At 41.8% G+C, this 19,857-nt stretch overlaps 1 protein-coding gene across 1 annotated transcript in view; it reads left to right on the top strand.

Annotated features, from left to right (window-relative positions):
- Positions 1 to 19,857, top strand: part of NF1 (neurofibromin 1) — a 5,218,972-nt gene that overhangs the window by 3,315,157 nt on the left and 1,883,958 nt on the right. The window contains exon 32 of the mRNA XM_044054637.1: positions 10,230 to 10,327. Within this exon, the coding sequence (XP_043910572.1) occupies positions 10,230 to 10,327 (98 nt within the window). The remainder of the gene's footprint in view (positions 1 to 10,229; positions 10,328 to 19,857) is intronic.

Genomic DNA, 19,857 nt, shown 5'->3' with positions numbered 1-19,857 from the left:
CTTTTTAAGGGTTTTTTTGGGTTTTAAAATTGTCTGGGCCAATTTTCCCGGTTTTTGATTTTTTTTTCCAAAAAAAAGGGGGGGGCCACCTTTTAACGGGCAAGGAAATCTCTTCCATCCGGATGGAGCTCTCTACGTTAAAAGACGAAGTTGCTCGTCTTATTGGTTTGGTTGAGCATTCCCTTTTGGTGGGTAACGCACCGAATTCCAGGAACGCTAACGAAGTTAATTCATGTTGTGTGGAGACCATACACAATAACTCTAGCCCTAAACCTTGTGGGAATTCTTCTTTGGGTTCGAGTGTACAATTTAATATTCCGAATGGACAGCGAACCAATGTGGGGGAGATGCGCTCCCCTTTTCCAGAGGCAACGGACAAATTCAACTTGAATGCCATCGATTCTTGTAAACGCCTGGTGGACAGGCAAGATGAACAGGATTTCACCTTCGATTTCAGTCTTTTCCAGGTTAGAGAAGAGAGTGAAAGGTTGGAGGCTCGTTCCAAACGCCCTATGGCCCTTAAAACTTACACAGGTACGTGTCAATCAACGAAACAGATTTCAGCTAAAAATACAGACAAAACTGTGGGCAATAATGACTTTAATTCTTCGCCTTTCGGTGGCATTTCTGTTAGAAATAAAGTGACACGTAAAGCTAATGACTTTGGCGTTTTTTTCTGAGAAACTAGACACTTTGGACAATTTTTTGGACGCCAATTTTGATTTTGGGGAAAACAATGACAGAAGGATATGGACACTACTGTGGGTGACAAGGGGCGTATTAAAAATATGATTTTTGGTTTTGGCAATAAATTATTTAACATCAAATGTATTAAATTGGATAATGCTTATTTATCCAGATGTGTTGGTTTAAACATAGTTCCTAAGGGGCTTCGATTTTTTAAGTTACCCCTGGGAATAGACTATAATGATAATGTCAAACACATTTTTAATAAGTTATTTGACAGTTTTGGTTTTCAATATATAGGTCAGTTAATGAAAATCAATGACGAAAAACTGTCTAGACTTATTAGTGAAGTGGAGAAACTCAATCACGACATCACCCACGATTGTTGTTTTTCTGAATGGATTGATTTATACAATAGACAGTTTACTTCTGCTGAGCAAAAAATTAAAAAAAAAAATTAAGAATATTTATTTTAGGAAATGTAGAAAGATTTCAAGAGATGTAGAAAGTTATAATAATAACAAAGTTTACATCTGGCCTCAAGAGAGGAAAAACACAGGTAAAACTTTTGGACTCTGTCAGGACGATCGATATATTGATCATAATTCCAATTTTCAGGGGGGGCGATTTTTTCCAGCCCCAAAACCACGTCTTTTGTCAAACAACAGGAAGTGGTAGATTTAAAGCAAAATGTAGACATAACTTCTTGTGGAGTGGGAACACCATTAGATTCTGTCACCAGTAATGTTGGCTGTGTTAACAAAATAGTTCACTCCTATGCTGGTTTTAACATTTTCAACTACACTGATATTAATATCACTTCTGATATGTTTCAGTTGTTTTCTAAAGGTATTAAGTTTGTCCCTACTGGTAAGATGAATTTAACTGAAGTTATTAAGAATGTCAAATTATATTGCAGGCGTTTAAATCTGGCCATGCATTTTAGAGACGACACATATCCACATAATGACTTGATTGGTAGGGGACCATCTTTAATTAAAAAGAGCACCTATATTCCTGTGTCTCACCCTAAGGTAGCCAATTTTGACAAGATGGTTTGTCATGACATTTATAGAACTAATGTTATTAAGAACAAAATTATTTCTACAAATGATTCTGACATCCTTTCCAAGGAAGAACGACGTTGTCTTGACTTTTTTCTTTCTAATTCCGAACTACGTGTTATAAAACCTGATAAGGGGGGCGGAGTTGTGTTATTTAAAAATGTGGACTATATAAATGCTATGACAAAAATTGTAATGGATTCTGGAAATTATGAAGTGGTTTCCCTTAATGAAATCCATGTGGGATACCGGAAAATTGATTTAGCCATTGAGGAATATTTGTTGGACAACAGAATTACTAAAGAAGTTTATGACTTTATTAAAGTTGAATTCCCAGTTTTGGCTACTATTTTTGGCATCCCTAAAGTCCACAAATGTGTAACCGACCCGCCCTTCCGGCCGATCATATCTGGCAGTAAGTCTAAGACTTTTCCCATCAGTGTAGTCATTGACCGATGGACTAAACCTTTGTATGAAAAGATTCCCCATCTCATCAAAGACTCCTGGTCCTTTTTAGGGAAATTATCCCCTGATTTATGGAATAAGGATTTGGTCTTTTTAACCATCGACGTAGTCTATTTATTCTCATGTATCCCAAAGGATATTGGATTAGATTATTTTGCCAACAGTCTTAGAACCATTTCCAACTTTACTTGGGATCGTATTTGCGTTTTGGTCGACATGATGTCTTTGGTTTTAGACCATAATTTTATTTTCTTTGAAGGACAATTTTATAGACAAACTAGAGGGGTGGCGATGGGAGCATCTTGTGCACCCATCTTCGCCAACCTAGTTTTGTTTGAGTGGGAAAATCAATTCCTCTTCCCTTGCAAATATTTTTCCTACATATCCTTTTATAGTAGATATCTTGATGAGTTGTTTATTTTATGGAATGGGCCTGTTAGTGAGATTTCAGACTTTATGGACTACATCAATAACACGACTACCCTTTTGCGTTTTACCCATCAATTTGATATTAGTGGGATCGCATATTTAGACACTTTTATTAGTCATTCTTTTAATGGTTTTGATTCTAGAATTTACCGAAAAGACACATTTTCTAATAATTATTTACACTTTTCGAGTGACCACCCTAGGTATACTTTTAAGAATATTTTTAAGGGGCAATGTATCCGGGTTGCCCGCATGTCATCCAGTAAAAACATTATGTCCAGAGAACTCGATTTTGTTAAATCTATGTTTTTGGACAGGGGCTACCCCAACAGCATGTTAAATAATGTTATTTCATATGTTAAACGGGAATGGGGTAAAAAATATTTTCCAATTTTAGGGAAGGGTGACCTGTTTAGGAAAACTTCCATGACAATGTCTATTCATAGGTCTTAAGTATGTGTCTTGACCTTTTCCCCATATGTACAATATATTAAAAACATTATTTTGGATTGTTGGAGGTTGTTTCAATCCGACAATGATTGTATCAATATTTTGGGCTGTAAACCTAACTTTGTTTATAGGACTGGCCCAAACATTAAGAACCTTCTTGAGTTAAGGAAAAAACCTAGATTGATTTTTGGTATGACTAAGAAATGTGGACATTGTGGGCAATGTTCATCCATTTTAGAATCGAATGGGATTCGGCTGGATGACCTCAATAAAGTGTTTGTCAAGAGTAAAGGGGGTAATTGTCAAACCCCTCGTGTGGTATATTTCGCCTTGTGATGTCCTTCAAGGATGCATCTGCAGTCCTAACATATGGGTTGTCCTGCCTCAGGCAGCCCTTCGGTCGGCCGGATTCCAAAGTCTGGGTCTGGCCTCGGCTGATGTCGCACTTCACCCGATGTCATAGCTGCTGTGAATTGGGTATAAAGGCATCAGCCGACGCCATTTTCCTCAGTCTTTCTTGCCGCGCGGTGCCCGAAGCAGAAGCTGTTCGCAAGTGCCGGTCGGTCAGATCCAGAGATTTCTACTACCGAAGACTTCTAAAAAGCTAAGTACCCCGTTGAGGACTCTTTCTTGCCTCAGCCGATGTCAGAAAAAGTAAATAATTGTTTAACTTGTGGGAAACAAATACCTCATAAGGATTTCCACTCTTACTGCCTTCCTTGCTTAGGCCCAGACCACGACGTATCAGCTTGTCTAGCCTGTGCTTCCTTCAACCGACGGACACTTAGACGTCGGTCGGAGTTTGCAGAGGAGTTTTTTGGTCCCGCTTTTGCTTACAAAATGCCATCGGAGACTCCGACTTCACAATTAGCTAAAAAGCGTAAGGAAAAGGACTGACACTCGCGGCCCGCGGTTTCGGCCGAAACCACGGTTAAGCCAACCGCGAGTGTCTCGGTTTCGGCTGAAACCGAGTCCTCGGTTCTTCCTTCGGCCGAAAGCATGCCTCCGATATCCGAGGCCTCACACAGCATGGCTGAATCTGCTACTGAAATAACCCCTGCTGTAGCAGCCACCCAGGATTTATCAGATACTATTCCTTTAGACATATATACTCCTGCACATGGAGCTGCTAGGCCCCCTGCATCTATGTCTATCAAGGCTTTTTCTAGGGCTAAAGCAGCTAAATCTTCTAAGGCCTTGCCTGCTAAAACCCCCTCACACAGGCCTACCTCTAGTTCCCAAATGCTCAGCCTGGCTGAGGATCTCATTTCTTTGATCAGGGGATCCCAACCTCACCCAGACAGGGCCTCTAAACCCCCTCCAGAGAAGAGGCCTAGAGCAGAGCCCCCGGATCCTGTTTCTACAGACTATTCCTCGGATGATTCAGAAAACTCAGATCCTCCAGAAGGCCCATATTCTCCTTATGAGGATTCTGATGCAGAAGACTCCATTCCTTCTGCCTCTCCTCCTGAGGAATTTTCTTTTGGGGAAACCTTACATGCTATGAGAGAGCATTTTCAATGGCAGGGCCAGGATTTTTCAGATTCAAGGAAAAGGCTAAGGACCTTTTTACATTTACCACAGCATAGGCCTTTAGCCATTCCTCCACTACTTACAGTTGTTGATGATGCATATAATGATGCCTGTACTGCCCCTGACTCTCTTCCCGGCCCCTGCCAAGCCGACAGATATTACAGGGTCCCGGACACACTTTCACTTGTATAAGGCTCCTATTGCAGATCCTGAAACCATTTCACAGGGCCCCAAAGCTGTAGCAGCTGCCTCTGCCAAAACCCTCCCTCTGAAAGAGAATCCAGAGCATTAGAGAGATGGGGTAAAAAAGTTTATACTTCTGCTACTCTTTCAGCTAGGGCCTTAAACTGTCAATTCCACATGATTCAGTATCAGGAATTTTTGTTAGACCAGCTAAATAAAAACTGTCCTCTCCTGAACCTATAGACCGTAAGTCCCTTCAGGATTTGGTACATAACACTCAGCAGGTCAGTAATCATTCCTTAAAATGCGGCTATGATGCACTGGAGGCTTCCTTTAGATCAGCTTTGACTGGAACAGTGATTAGAAGGCATGCATGGTTAAAAGAGCAATCCTTACCAGACCATGTAAAGTCAAAGCTTCTAGATGCTCCCATGGAGAAACAAAGTTTGTTTGGCTCCCCTGCACAGCAAGTGCTAAAGAAGGTGGAAGAAAAAGCAAAATCGGTCCAAACAGTCAAGGATTTCTTACAGGTCCAGCCTCCGAGGTTTAGTAGAAATTGGCCTTCGAAGAATTGGTCCTTTCCAGACACCTCCAGAGCACAGAGAGGCAGAAATAGGTGCCCAAGAGGCAGAGGTCAATCCAGAGGTGCCTACAGGGGACGTCAGTGGAAGCCTAACAACCAGAGAAATACTGCCACAGATCCAGCTACGACCGCTTCCACAGGACAGGCACAATGACTTGACTCTGATACCGCCTACCAGGGAACAACTGGAAGCACCCTTAGGCGGAAAGCTAGCCTTATTTTCCGTAAACTGACATTACATTACAGGAGACAAATGGATTTTACAGACAATAGACAAAGGCTACAGGTTTCACTTCCACACTCTACCAAAAAAGAGAGGAAAGCCAAACCTACCACCAAACCAGAAAACAAACGCTCTAGAACAAATCAACCATCTACTAAGGATGAGAGCTATAGAAAAGGTACCTCCTATGGAACAAGGGCAAGGATTTTACTCCAGACTTTTCCTGGAACCAAGAAAAGAAAACCAATGGAGGGCTATTCTCGACCTGTCTGCTCTGAACACATATCTCATTGTTCCAAAATTCAAAATGCTGACCCTACAGCACCTTCTTCCCATGCTGGGCAAGGAGTCTTGGCTGGTTACTCTAGATCTCAAGGAGGCTTACCTGCACGTCCCTATACGACCAGATTGCAGAAGATACCTCAGATTTCTTGCAGGATCTGAGCATTATCAATTCTCAGCATTGTCCTTTGGCTTATCTACTGCGCCCAGAGTATTCACGAAATGCCTGGCATCAGTAATTGCTCATTGTAGGCTTCAGGGAATTCAGATTTATCCATACCTGGACGACTGCCTAATACAAGCGGACAACAAGACTAAATTAACAAAAGATTTGGAAAAGGTTATACAACTACTGCAAGCCCTGGGATACACAGTCAACATGAAAAAGTCAAGGCTGGTACCATCCCAAAGGATAACATTCTTGGGTGCAGAACTGGCCACATCAAATCAGATGGCATTTCTCACAGCAGAAAAGCAAAAGCAACTACCACTCTATTTCATGGCATTAACAACACAGAACCAGCTTACAGCAAGGAAAGTCCTGCAAGCCCTGGGTTACATGGCATCCTGCATAATATTGATTCCACATGCCAGGCTGCATATGAGAAAGTTGCAATGGTATCTAAGGAATGTATGGTCTCAACACAAGCACAGTCTAGAAGCCCAGATTCCAATAATACCATGCCTGAAACAAGAATTCCTGTGGTGGGCTCAGGCCTGTCAGTTGAACAGAGGACTGCCTTTCCGCAAACCTCACCCAAGCCAGACTATCACCACGGACGCCTCAGACCTAGGCTGGGGGGCACACATGGTGGGCAACTGTATACAAGGCCTATGGACACAAGACCAGCTGAACCTACACACAAATCAAAAAGAGATGCTGGCAGTGAAACAGGCACTTCAGACATTCAGACCTTTTCTTCAACAGGGTCATTTGCTGATAAGGACGGACAACACCACAGTCATGTGGTATATCAACAAACAGGAGGCACTCATACCCTCTATGCCGGATGGCAATGGACCTGTGGAATGTGGCCCTGAACCTCAACATTCAACTCCAGGCCAAATTTATGCCAGGAAAAGAAAATATACTAGCAGACACCTTAAGCAGAACTACCACGGATGCCCACGAATGGATGCTGCATCCAGACATCTTCAAAACCATTACAAAGAAATGGGGACTACCAGAAATAGACCTGTTCGCATCCCCACACAACCACCAATTGAGGAAATTCTGCACAAGGACATACCACCCACTTGCTTGGAAGGTGGACTCCCTATCCTTCAGTTGGGAAAACCTGACAGCATATGCATTCCCACCTCTTCCTTTGATGCACAAAGTGCTACTGAAGATCAAAGAAGATCACCCAAGGATCATCCTGATAGCTCCAGACTGGCCGAGGCAGCATTGGTACCAGCTACTGAGGAGCATGTCTCGGACACACGCATGGCCTCTACCTCTAGTTCCTTTACTGCTAACACAGAACAACTACAAGATCCTACATCCAAACTTGAAAACACTACAGCTAGCTGCTTGGAATATTACATAAAGCAAAATAACCCAGATTTATCTCAGAGGGTTAAAGACATTATCCTGGAGGCTCGCAGACCCTCCACAAGGAAGACTTATTCAGCCAAATGGAAAAGATACCTCATTTGGAGTGCAGCAAAAGGAGAAAATGTATCATTAGCAAGCATAGCTAACATCCTGGAATACTTAGGAGAACTTTTCCACAATGGCCTGTCTTACTCCTCCATTAAGATTCATGCATCAGCAATTTCAGCAAAATACAACATGGATCCTCCAGTCTTCTCTCATCCTCTACTTAGGCAGTTTCTGAGAGGAATTAAAAATGTAAAGCCTCCAAGGAAGCCACCTTTGCCTACATGGGACCTTAACTTTGTGTTGGAAAAGTTAACACTTCCCCCCTTTCAAACCAGCAGCAACAGCAGAATTACAATTCTTATCTTGGAAAACTGCTTTCCTGCTTGCAATCACTTCAGCAAGAATAGTTTCTGAATTACAGGCATTAATGGCAGTACAGCCCTTCCTTATCTTCCATCAGGATAGAGTGTCCTTGAGAACTAACCCTACTTTTATGCCAAAAGTGGTCTCCAGGGTATCATTGAACCAAGCAATCCATCTACCAACATTCTTCCCCAACCCACAGAACAGGGGGAAAAACTACTACATACCTTGGATGTGCACAGGCAATTGCGCTACTATCTGGACAGAACCAAGACCAACAGAAAAACTGACCAGCTTCTGGTAGCATATGCAACAGGAATGGAAGGAAGAGCAATTTCAAAACAGACAATCTCAAAATGGATAGGAAATTGCATTAGATTTTGTTACTCTTTTCATGGAAAGACATCTCCAGAAAACATCAGACCTCACTCCACAAGGGCTACAGCCACTACTACAGCTTTCCTACAAGGAGTGGCTACCAAAGACATTTTAGAAGCTGCTACTTGGAGCTCCGTGCATACATTTGCCAAGCATTATAATCTACCTTTATACTCCAGATCCCGAGCAGGTTTTGCAACTGCTGTTTTGCAAGGGATCTTAGCTACACCATAATCATCTTAGTGCCTCCTCCCCCAGTTTGACTATGGTATTCTACCCATATGTTAGGACTGCAGATGCATCCTTGAAGGACATAGTACAGTTTTGTACCTACCATAAATGTAGATGTCCGAGAGGTATGCATCTGCAGTCAGGATTACCCACCCTCCTTCCCCTCTGTGGTACTCCTAGGGTATTTGCCCATCTTGTAGCTAGCTGGGGGAATCTATTATGGTGTATTTGTTTGTATATATGTATATACATGTTTATATTGTTTGCTCTCTACTGTTTGGAATCATTTGCATTTATCCAAATTTAGCCTTCCTAGAGGGCACCTGGCATCTGGGGCAAGAAACACTGAGGAAAATGGCATCGGTTGATGTGATGCCTTTATACCCAATTCACAGCAGCTATGACGTCGGGTGAAGTGCGACATCAGCCGAGGCCAGACCCAGACTTTGGAATCCGGCCGACCGAAGGGCTACCTGAGGCAGGACAACCCATATGTTAGGACTGCAGATGCATACCTCTCGGACATCTACATTTATGGTAGGTACAAAACTGTACTTTCTAAATGTCCAGTGTTCTACATTGGGAAGACCGAGAGGTCTTTCAGGAAGCATATTTATGAGCACTTGTACAAAATAAAATCTGGTGATCAAAAGAACGCCTTAGCTCGACACATCTCTTGCAATGACTACACCCACACTTTTAAGTTTTTTATTATTGATAGGGTTGACATTGTCCCTAGTGGTGGGAATTGGAAAGTTAATTTGATTAAAAGGGAAGCTATTTGGCAGATTAGAACTAATGCCACAAGCTTCCCAGGTATTAACGATTATATAAGTATAAAACCATTTTTATCAGAATGAGTTTTTAACATTTATTTTATTTAGTAGTTCATTTATACATACAAAAATTTTTTATGATAGGTATATTTGTATGTAATTGTTTATGTTATGTCTTGTGATAGGCAGGTTCATTTATACATACATTTTTGGGTATTTTGTATTTATCTTTTGTATTGAAAAACATTTATGAGCCATTTGGAAAATGTTCCTTTAAGATTTTTTGGCGCAAATTTTTAAATTTCTTGTATAAGATGAGTAGAAATGTTTTATTCAGGGTTCTGAAGAAGTCTGGTCACAGATGAAAGCGCTTAACCCTGTTACTGCATCTTTGGTGTCTGTATTGGACTTTGTGGATTTTGCTGTAATAAAATCTAGTTGGTTTCGTGAAGTGGATTATTATTTTTCACATCGCTGATTTGAATTCTGTGCTGTTGGAAGGTAGTAACCTCTGGCTAGCTTGACTTTTTCTTTAGGTTTTGTTGGTGATTGCTTTTTTGCTAGTGTTTTTTGCATTAATGGTGTGCTGCTGTAGAAACATTTGCCTGTATGTGTTAAATGTGGCTTGCTGGGATCTTCCTACTTATTAGGACTGAGAAAAGTAAGTGTAAAGGGGAAAAGGGAATTAGAGAAACATTTTCATTTATAGTAAGCAGTTTACCATATAACCTTAAAAGGATCTAATGTTATAAAAAAAAATTACTTTATTATTTCATAATTGATCGCCTGTTTAATTGTAAGCTTGATGAAATACAATTCAGCGGTTTAATTAGACGTGCTTTGTTCTCTCTAAAGCCAAATTTATAGGTTTTTTTTTTTTTTTTTTTTTTTTTACATTTGTAAAGTCCACACTTCAGCATTTAACTATTATGTCACAACTTAATGTATTTTTAGATAACTTTTCCTTCTCTTGCAGATTTTGCAAAGTATTGCCAACCATGTTCTGTTTACAAAGGAGGAGCACATGCGTCCTTTTAATGACTTTGTTAAAGCAAACTTTGAAGCTGCCCGAAGGTGAGTTTAGATTTGTAATCGTGTACTGCTTAACCATGTTTAATTGTGAGTTTTGGAGTAAGATACCTAGTCATGTGCTGTAATTTGCTGCTTTTTGTAGCGTGCAAAATATTATGGAACACTGCTAACTGAATATCTTGTCTTTAAAAAATTAGCATCACTAAAGGAAAATTGTATGCTGCTTTGACATCTTCAAAATAAGACATAGTCTCCAAATAACCCCAGGCTAAATGTTTCTTTAAAAATGTTTATTAGGCAGCTGCTTTGGCACCGACTCACTTGACTCTGTCTCAGATTGTCTGCTGGTCCCTCTACACCATTGCTTTTGATGCAGACTTCAGCCTTCATGGTGCAGACTACTACAGCACCGACTAGTTCAGTGCAGACTTTCTCAGCAACAATTGGTATATTGGCGCAGTCATCTTTGGCACCGACTGTGGTCTCCATGCAGACTCCTAAGGCACCTTCCAGTTTCTTGGTGCAGACTCCTTTGGTGCCAACAGTTTTCTCGGTGCAGACCCCCTCGGCACCGACAATTTCTTCTGTGCAGGTTTTTTTTGGCACCGAAGGTTTCGGTGCAGACAACTCCCAATTTTGACAACACCTTTCTCTGTGCAGGAATCTTCCGCACCGTTTATTTCGGAGCATACCGCTTCTTCGCCGGCTTTAGTGACACAGACTGTACAAACACCAGCAGTTTCGGTGCAGACATTACCTATTCAGACACCTTCTTACAGTGGTCGTGCTAGCCCGTTTTTGGACAGGCCTCAATCACCTGCAGGGCTTTTAAGGAGGTCTACCAGAAGCCTGATGTGGTGCATCTTATAGATCAGCTGCTTTTGGCCAGAGGAATTCCTGCCCTTCAAAAGTGTCTCTTCCCTCTGGAGTTGATCACGCTTTTCCACAGACTCCTACCTATACTCCGACCTCTGTGGAGGCATCCCTCCTCGGGCAGGCTGATGTTCCCGGCCTTTGAGAGGACACTGGCCACTGCTTCTCGGCCTCCTCTGTTGATAAACTACTACTTCCTCTGAGCCTCAGCTGTCTCAAGTTGCAACCCCTGGACTCTGGGCACAGGAGTCTCGGGCCATTGTCCTCTTGGAGACCTTGTCCTTGCAGCCTTCCCCAGAGTGTCCCACTGAGGAAGTCCACTGCAAGACTGTGTGTAAGAGGAAGCACATGGACTCCACAGAAGAGTCAGTGACTGAAGACACAGATTACGATGATGGGGAGGGGGTCCTCATGTTCACCTTCTGACTAGGTTTCCTTTGGTGACATCCTCGAAATTTTAAAGCAGAGAGCTGAATAGAAGTCCTATAACCCTTCCTCAGAGGAGTATGTGTTCCTGCAGTCTTTTCGTGCCCATCCCCCTACCTCCTGGGTTACCCCACCTGCTGATGAGCTCATCAAGCTCATCGTGCAGCATGCGTGGAAGGCACCGGACTCTGTGGAGGCCATACCTCGTAGGCTGGACAAAATCCTTTCTCCCCCAGAAGAGTGCCCCTATTGGTCGAAAGGTCTCCCAGTAGACGCCATTGTAGTGGCTACCACTACAAAAAAGGAGCTGGCAGAGGAGAGCCAGACTGTTCATCCACCCAATAAGGATTCCCGGGCAGTGGACAGATTAGGGAAGTGAGCCTTCGCGTCATTGATCTTTGCTGTTAGGTCCTTGAACTACCTGGCACATTTCACAAGGCTCCAGAGAGACCTAGTGTCCAAACCCTCTGAGACCTTGGCAGGAGCAGTTTCTGATGGGTTCCGAGACAAGGTGGCCTCTCAGTTAGCGACCCTAGAATCGGTTTCCAATTCCTCAATGCGTCTGGTATCACACGCTACTGAGGGAGTGGCGAGAGCTGCGGGTGCAGGCATAGTCATGAGATGCCATGCCTGGATGCACCTTTGTGGATCCCTTCAAGGCTTCCTTCCTTAACGCCCCTAGTGAGATGACTACTTTGTTTGGCTCTAAGGTAAAAGATACATTGGCCAGATGTGAACGAACAGGACAGTAAGACCCGATCTGTCATGGGTGTCCGTTTATCTTCTCCTCAGCGGTTCTATTCTAGGAATCAGAAGAGTGGGAAAATGTGGCACAAAAAGTCTCTGGGTCCTTTCCGTGAATCTCAGGCCGAGTTTTCCCATAGAGGCGGGGGGGGGGGGGATTCTAACGGAAGACGCCCCTTTCGGGGCAGGGGAGGTCTGCAAAATTGGGGTTCCAGGGAATCTTTCTCTGGATGGCCCTATCAGCACTCCTGAGGAGCAGCCTGATTGCTTTTCTCTGGAAGCACTCGGGGGTCGTTTTTCCTTGTACCCTTCTGCCTGGCAAACCATAACCACAGATGCTTTGGTACAAAGGCTCATCTCCAGAGGATGCCATATTTCTTTCTTATTCAAGACCCCAGAGTGTTCACAAAGTGCATGGCAGTAGTCACAGCTCACTTGCGGCTTCAAGGATTCCAGGTGTTTCCTTACCTAGACAACTGGCTCATTACTGCCCCATCCAGACGGCTACTGGATCAGGCCTTGACTTGCACCGTAAACAATGCACAGCAGCTCGGAATATCGATAAACTGTAAGAAGTCATACCTTCCTCCGAGTCACTCATTAGAGTACATTGTAGTGATTCTGGTCACAATGACTTGTACAGTCTATCTACCAGATCACAGAATTCAGAGGATCAAAGAACAGGTTCAGGCAATACTTAAACAAAATCTAGCCTCGATCTGGTCTTCAACTGCTTGGATCGATGGCAGCCTCCATCACCATAGTCCCTCTAGCAAGGCTACACATGAGGCTTCTTCAATGGCTGCTTCTTTCTCAGTGGTACCCATCCCAGAATCCCTTATCTTTTCTGATTCGAATAACTAAGATTTGCAATCAGGACTTGCTCTGGTGCATGTCAAACAACCCTTACGAGTGGTCTCGCCCATTCACCCCTCATCAGTCCAACACCACAGTGACCACGGACACCTCCCTGATGGGGTGGGACGGCTGTTTCAGGGAAAGACAGTCCAAGGCACTTGGTCACAAATGGAGGCACATCTGCATATCAATGTCCTAGAACAGAGGGCGGTGCTACTAGCTTTGCAAGCATTCCAGTCGATCCTTCTATCAGGAACTATTAGAATTCAGTCAGACAACATGACAGTAGTCTGCTACATCAGCAAACAAGAGGAAACCAGATCATACCCATTCTTTCAAGAGGCTATGAGAATATGGCAATGGGTGATAGCCTTCAACCGTTTTCTGATAGTGACGCACATTCCCAGGAGCTCAAATGCGATAGCGGACAAGTTGAGCAGTTGCATTCTACAGCCTTACGAGTGGTCTCTCAATCCTCTAGTGGTGGCGAAGATTTTCAACTGCTGGGGCCAGCCTTGCTGTGACCGTTTTGCGTCCCTGTCCAATCACAAGTGCAGCAAGTACTTTGCCTTGATCCCCTCTCAGGGACAGTCACCAAGAGATGCTGTAGTCCACGACTGGCCCTCGGGTCTGCTATATGCTTATCCTCCGATACCCCTTGTTCCCCTGTTCCTCAAGAAAGCATGTCAGTCGAAGAGCAAAGTGATCCTCATTGCTCCATATTAGCCTCGACAAGTTTGGTTTCCCTTCCTGTGCCGTCATCTGCTAGATGGACCATGGATTCTCAATCCAACTCCAGAGTTGATCTCTCACCCCCAGAATCTGGTTTATCTGAACTTATCCAGCCTGAAACTGACAGCTTGGTTTATCCACTTCCAATGTTTGCAAGGCAGCATGATCTATCTTCCCCTGTGAGTGACATCCTGATTCCTTCTCATAGATCATCCACCAGACTACCACAGCAAATGGAAGAGGTTTTCTCTCTGGCTACAATATAAACAAATGGACCCTTTTACAGCCCTTGTTTCTATTGTCCTAGAATATCGTTCAGACCTTTTTAAGTCGGGAGATGGCAGCCTCCACAGTTAGTGTTCACCTGGCTGTGATTCCTAATTTTCATAATGACTTCCAGGGCTCTTCCTTAATGTCACACAGACTTTGTAAGACCTTTCTGAAGGGCGTAAACCAACTAAAACCTCCATTCGGAGAACCTGCTCAACCTTGGGACCTGGCCTTAGTCCTTCAAGGGTTGACAACTTCTCCCTTTGAGCCTGCATCTACCTGTCATCTAAAGTATCTGTCATGGAAAACGCTGTTCTTAGTTGCTATTACTTCTGCAAAATGTATTTCTGAATTACAGGCCTTGTCAGTCAAACCCCCCTCCCTCATCTTTCACAAGGACAGAGTTACATTAAGTACCAATCCGACCTTCTTACCCAAGGTCGTTTCTGAGTTATCTGTCAGTCAGACTATTGATTTGCCAGTGTTCTTCCCTAATCATTTTAAGAGAGGGGAATATTGCCTGCATACCTTGGATGTACATAGACAAATTTGTTTTTACCTAGACAGTACTAAGTTTAATAGAAAATCTGACCAGCTGTTTTTGGCCTTTTCTGAATCCAAACTAAGTTGTCCAGTTTCAAAAGTTACTTTTGCCACTTGGTTGAGAAATTGTATTACTTTAATTTTTGGCAAGAATGGTATCCCTTTACCTGGCAGAGTAATGGCCCACTCTGCAAGATCAGTGTCAACTTCTGCAGCCTTCCATGCGAGAACATCTTTGAATGACATTTGTGCAGCCGCAACCTGGGCTAGGCCTCATACCTTCATTGCTCATTACAAATTGGACTTGGCATCCAGAGGTAGAGATTCTTTTGGTTCTATGGTGCTCCGGAATGTCCTTCCATAGGGCCACCCAGGGAACACCATAGCTGGGTACTCTGTCCCATGAGTAAGGAATAAACGAAGATTAACAACATCAGATAAAGAAGTTATGTCTTACCATAAAGTCCATCTGAGTTGTTTCATCTTGTTTATTCATTACGGCCCATCCACCTTCCCCCTCCGAAAGTTTCTGGTGGATCTCATTTGTCCTTCTTTCCAGTTGTTAGGTCATGTCTGACCAGAGGTAGCCTCTGCTTCATTTTTCCAACTTGCAAACTAGATCTGAGGTAACAGGAAGAAGGGCACGATGGGTAAAATCTTAGCTCGAGAGGTTTGTGGCTGATGCGAGCTTGAAAAATAGGCCGGCTTGGTTCTGAGGTCGGAACTGAATCCCATGAGTAATGAATAAACAAAGATGAAACAACTCAGATGGAACATTATGGTAAGACATAGCTTATTTTTTTTTGTGCCTTAGATGTATCAAAAAGTTGTTTAATAACAACCTTTCCAAATCTATGCATATTACTGAAATACTTTCCTGTTTTCCCTTTAGCACTCTGTAGTTGCTCCTCCTCCTCTTCTCTGAGGTTCCCCCTTCTTCTACAATACATTAATCTTGTTTGACCCTTCTAAATAATTCCTGCTACTTCTATCCCTTTTCTTCCTGTCTTATTTTTAACAAGTTATAAACTCCATTTTCATTTAATCCCAACAGTAGATATCCCTTCTGAATTAATTCCTGTCTTCCCTAATGAATTGTAAATCCTAACATTTACCCATTGTTGCTATTTTAACAGGTTAAGTACGAACACCAATGTCTCATTTGTATATCATTTCCTTGCATCTTTTTGTAAGTATTTATTGGTGTATGATCTGATGTAGGTATTGGATGGTCTCAAAGCTTTCAATTAAATGCATTTGAAATACAATTTCTATCCAGTCTGCCCCAATTATTGTGTGTTAGGAAATATGTAAATTTTGTCAGATTTCCTACACTGGCTTTACATCTACTGTACTAAATGTTTTATATATTTCAGAAATCTACCCTCTTGTAGCTCCCTGATTCATTCTCAGTGTTGCAAATCAGGTTCCAGTTCCCATGCATATAGTCATCTCTGCTGAAAGGTTTTTCTTCCAAAATTCTCATAAGCTCCTTGGTAGTAGTCTTAGGTGGGTTTTTCCTCTTCTGTCACTTTCAGATCTCTTCTCTTCTCTTAAACAGTGTTATTACTTCCTTTTTCATTTTTTTTTGATACAGTGCTGAATGTTTACCTTGAAATCCTTTCTTTGACAAATTCTTCTGTTCATTTCGTATCCAAATGAGTGGTCTTTAATATTATTGTTTCTAACCTACAATTCTTGATATAATTCAGTACTCTGTCTCTCTACATTTCATGTTAGTATTGTCAAAACTGCTGTTCTGATGAAAAGATATTACTGTCATATATTGCACATTATAGTTATTTTGCATATATATTGTTTCCAGCTAACCTTCATCCATTACTGTTTGGCTGGCTGATCTTGTATGTAGTTGCTTCTTCCCATTGTTGTTTGAACCTATTTCAGATTTTCCTAGATTTTTTGTTTCAATAATAAATCCTAAGAAATAAAAGGGGTCAGGGTTTGAAAATATATGCAGTTTTTTTTAACTCAAAGGTTCATAGGTAGGTACTAGGCTATCGGCCCTGGGGCCTATACAAGCCCAGCCAAAAAGGTACCTTGGCTTTTGCCACCCAAGAAAATTATTTTCCTGTGCCACTGTCGAGCAGAGCCACAGAGGTGATCCCCGGGGTGAATTTCCTATTTCCCATCCAATCATCAAGATTTTTCTTGAAGAGTGCTAATGAGGAGCTTTGTTTGATATAGATAGGTAGTTTATTCCAGAGTATGGGAAGTCTCTGGGACAGGAATCGATCCCTCCGGCATGTTCTGTTTATTGTGGTGACAAGGTTTAGGTCCCTAGAGCGTGTAGCTCAGAGGGATTGGGATTTCTTTAAGTGGAGCATGTCCAACAGCTCTGGGTTTGACATAGCTTTGTATGTTAGGCAGAGATCACCTCTGAGTAGGCGATATGCAACGGAGTAAAGCTGGAGTTTTTTGAGACGGTCTGCGTACGGCATCTGTTTGAGGCCAGTAATCCTCTTTGTGAGGTATTTCTGCGGCCTTTCCAGTTGTTGTAGATGTCTTGTGAGGAACATACCAAAAGTGGCGTTGTACTCTATATTGGGTCTAATGAGTGATGAGTAGAGGGGAACAATGACCTATTTTTTTTCTGGATGCGAAACCTTTTGTGATGAGGTGTGCCATATAGATGGATTTCCTGACTACTGTGGTGATGTGATTATCAAAGGAGAGACTGCTGTCCACCTGTGTCCCAAGGTCTCTTATCACACTTTCAATGTTAAGTATACTACCGCCTATGTTGTAGTTCATGGGTACAGAGTTTTTACCAAAGGGGATGACAGTGCACTTTTTGGCATTGAGCTTGAGGCCATGGCTTAAACACCAGGCATCTGTCTCAGTGAGGCCCTTTTGTAGGATGTCCACATTGTTAGGAGTTTCGATTATGGCTCCTAGTTTGCAGTCATCTATATGTATCTATGTATATATAACCAATACTGTGTTTGATTCACAGACTACTCCCTTGACTTGCACCTATCAGGACGTTTCTCAAATACATAATTCAGGACACACTCTTTCTACACATAACTCTGTAGATAGATTCACTAGTTTCCCAGTTCCTATTTGCAGGGACTCTATAGCTATTAAGAAGGCGTTTTATAATAACTGGGATATTCTTACCTCCAGCCGTGAGATTGACAACAAGTTAGGGTTACTTCCTGTTTTTACACACACAAAATTTAAATCTTTATGTTCTCTATTTGAAAATAGAGACACTCAATTTATTGTTGCACCCCCTGTCATTCACAGTAATAAAGGGGTGTTTGCTTGTGGAAAATGCATTGCCTGTAAGAATATTCTAACAGGTGCCTCATATACTTTTAAACATATTAATTTTAAAATACAGTATACTACATATTTTGACTGCAATTCAGACAATTTTGTTTATGCAGCTATCTGCACATTGTGTTCAGCGTTTTATATTGGTAAAACAATACGCAAGTTGTCTACAAGAATCAAGGAGCATTGTGTGGCTATAAGAAATTGTGATTTTAGTAATGCCCTAGCTAAACACTGCTATATATGTTCTTTGTCTACAGGATTCAAATTCATTGTGCTTGATTATGTTCATATGTTTTTTTAGGGATAGAAATACTTTATTGGTGGTTAAAGAATTAAGATGGCAACTAAGGTTAAATGCTGATGCCCCACCTGGTCTGAATGAAAGTTTAAACATTAAATGTCATTAATTATTAATGTAATTAAATGTTTTTTGAAATGGCACAACTAAATACACTTTTACTAGTGGTAAGCTTTGTTTACAATTGAACAGGGTTCTTATTACATTATACATGAGTCAGTTAGTGGAATGTTTTGCTTCCACAGGGTTCTTATTATATTATACATGAGTTATATTTTCTAATTTGTCATTTTACCATTACTTTGGTTATATATACAGGATTCTATTGTAATTGTATATTATTCTGAAGAAGTCCAACATATTAAATTGGATGAAAGCGCTAATTACTGGCTCTCTGTGTGTTTTTTCGACATTGCTATTGGATAATTGTGATTTTTACGAAGTTTTTTCGATATAGTTTCAGTTCTTCGTTGGATTTTAAATAGTTTTTTCTGTGTGTGTGTGTGTATATATATATATATATATATATATCTATGTATGTATATGTATGTATGTATATATATATATATATATATATATATATATATATATATATATGTGCATGTATATATGTATGTATGTGTGTGTGTATCATACCTCCCAACTGTCCCGAATTACTCGGTTTTTACCGAGTTTTGGGGTCCAAAACTGGGGTGCCACGATTCCCGAGTGGCACCCCTTTAGTTCCGATTTTTTTTCGCTGTGTTTTTATTTCTTTTTTTAATTTTTGCGCTTTGTCAGCTGACGCGTCATCCATGTACGATGGCGTCAGCGCCGGCCAGGGCTACCAGCCTGTCGAATTGAGCTAAGCGCCGATATATTGCACATTTCCAGCTCAAAATCAAATACTTTCTGAGCGGGAACGGCTTGTTTTGTGATGCTCGCGCCAGGGCGCCTGGCTGATCACATTAGAAGTGTTCGTTTATGGTGGATTATTTATTAGCTCCTAACTGAGTCCTGGCTGCTCGATTGTAGATGTATTATTGCCTGGTGGTTGCAGACAGCGAAAAAGTAAGGTGTGTGTGTGTGACTGTGACTGTGTGTGTGTGTGTGTGTGTGTGTGTGTGTGTGTGTGTGTGTGTGTGTGTGTCAATGATGTTTCTCAAAGGTATGAGCACACATGGTGTGAATCGACTGCGTAGGCTTTATTGAATCTGCCTTAACATCTTTTTCCACACACATAAATAAAATCTACAGTCTTAGGCAAGCTTTCCATATATCTGGACAGTTCCTTCAACTATCTTCTAAATCTGGAATATTTTATAGGGCTATTCTCTCTCTGGACATCTGAACTCCCTTTTGGGAAATTTCTTACAGCAATACAGCTTTACTTGCAGACACAACTAGAAGAGGCTGTCTCTGTAAATCTTGACTCTCACACTTCTCCCTGTCTGTATTTTCCTGTGACTACATTAATAATGTCACTTTTAGTTGTTTATCTTCCTTTATTTTTTTTCATCTTCGCTTGACCCTAAAACCCTCTGCT

The sequence above is a fragment of the Protopterus annectens genome, chromosome 13.part0 (assembly GCF_019279795.1).
Source record: "Protopterus annectens isolate FY-2018-M chromosome 13.part0, PAN1.0, whole genome shotgun sequence".
In the NCBI taxonomy this organism is placed as follows: Eukaryota; Metazoa; Chordata; order Ceratodontiformes; family Protopteridae; genus Protopterus; species Protopterus annectens.
The sequence above is the reverse complement of the archived record's forward strand: the minus strand, read 5'-3'. Positions and strand labels throughout refer to the sequence as shown.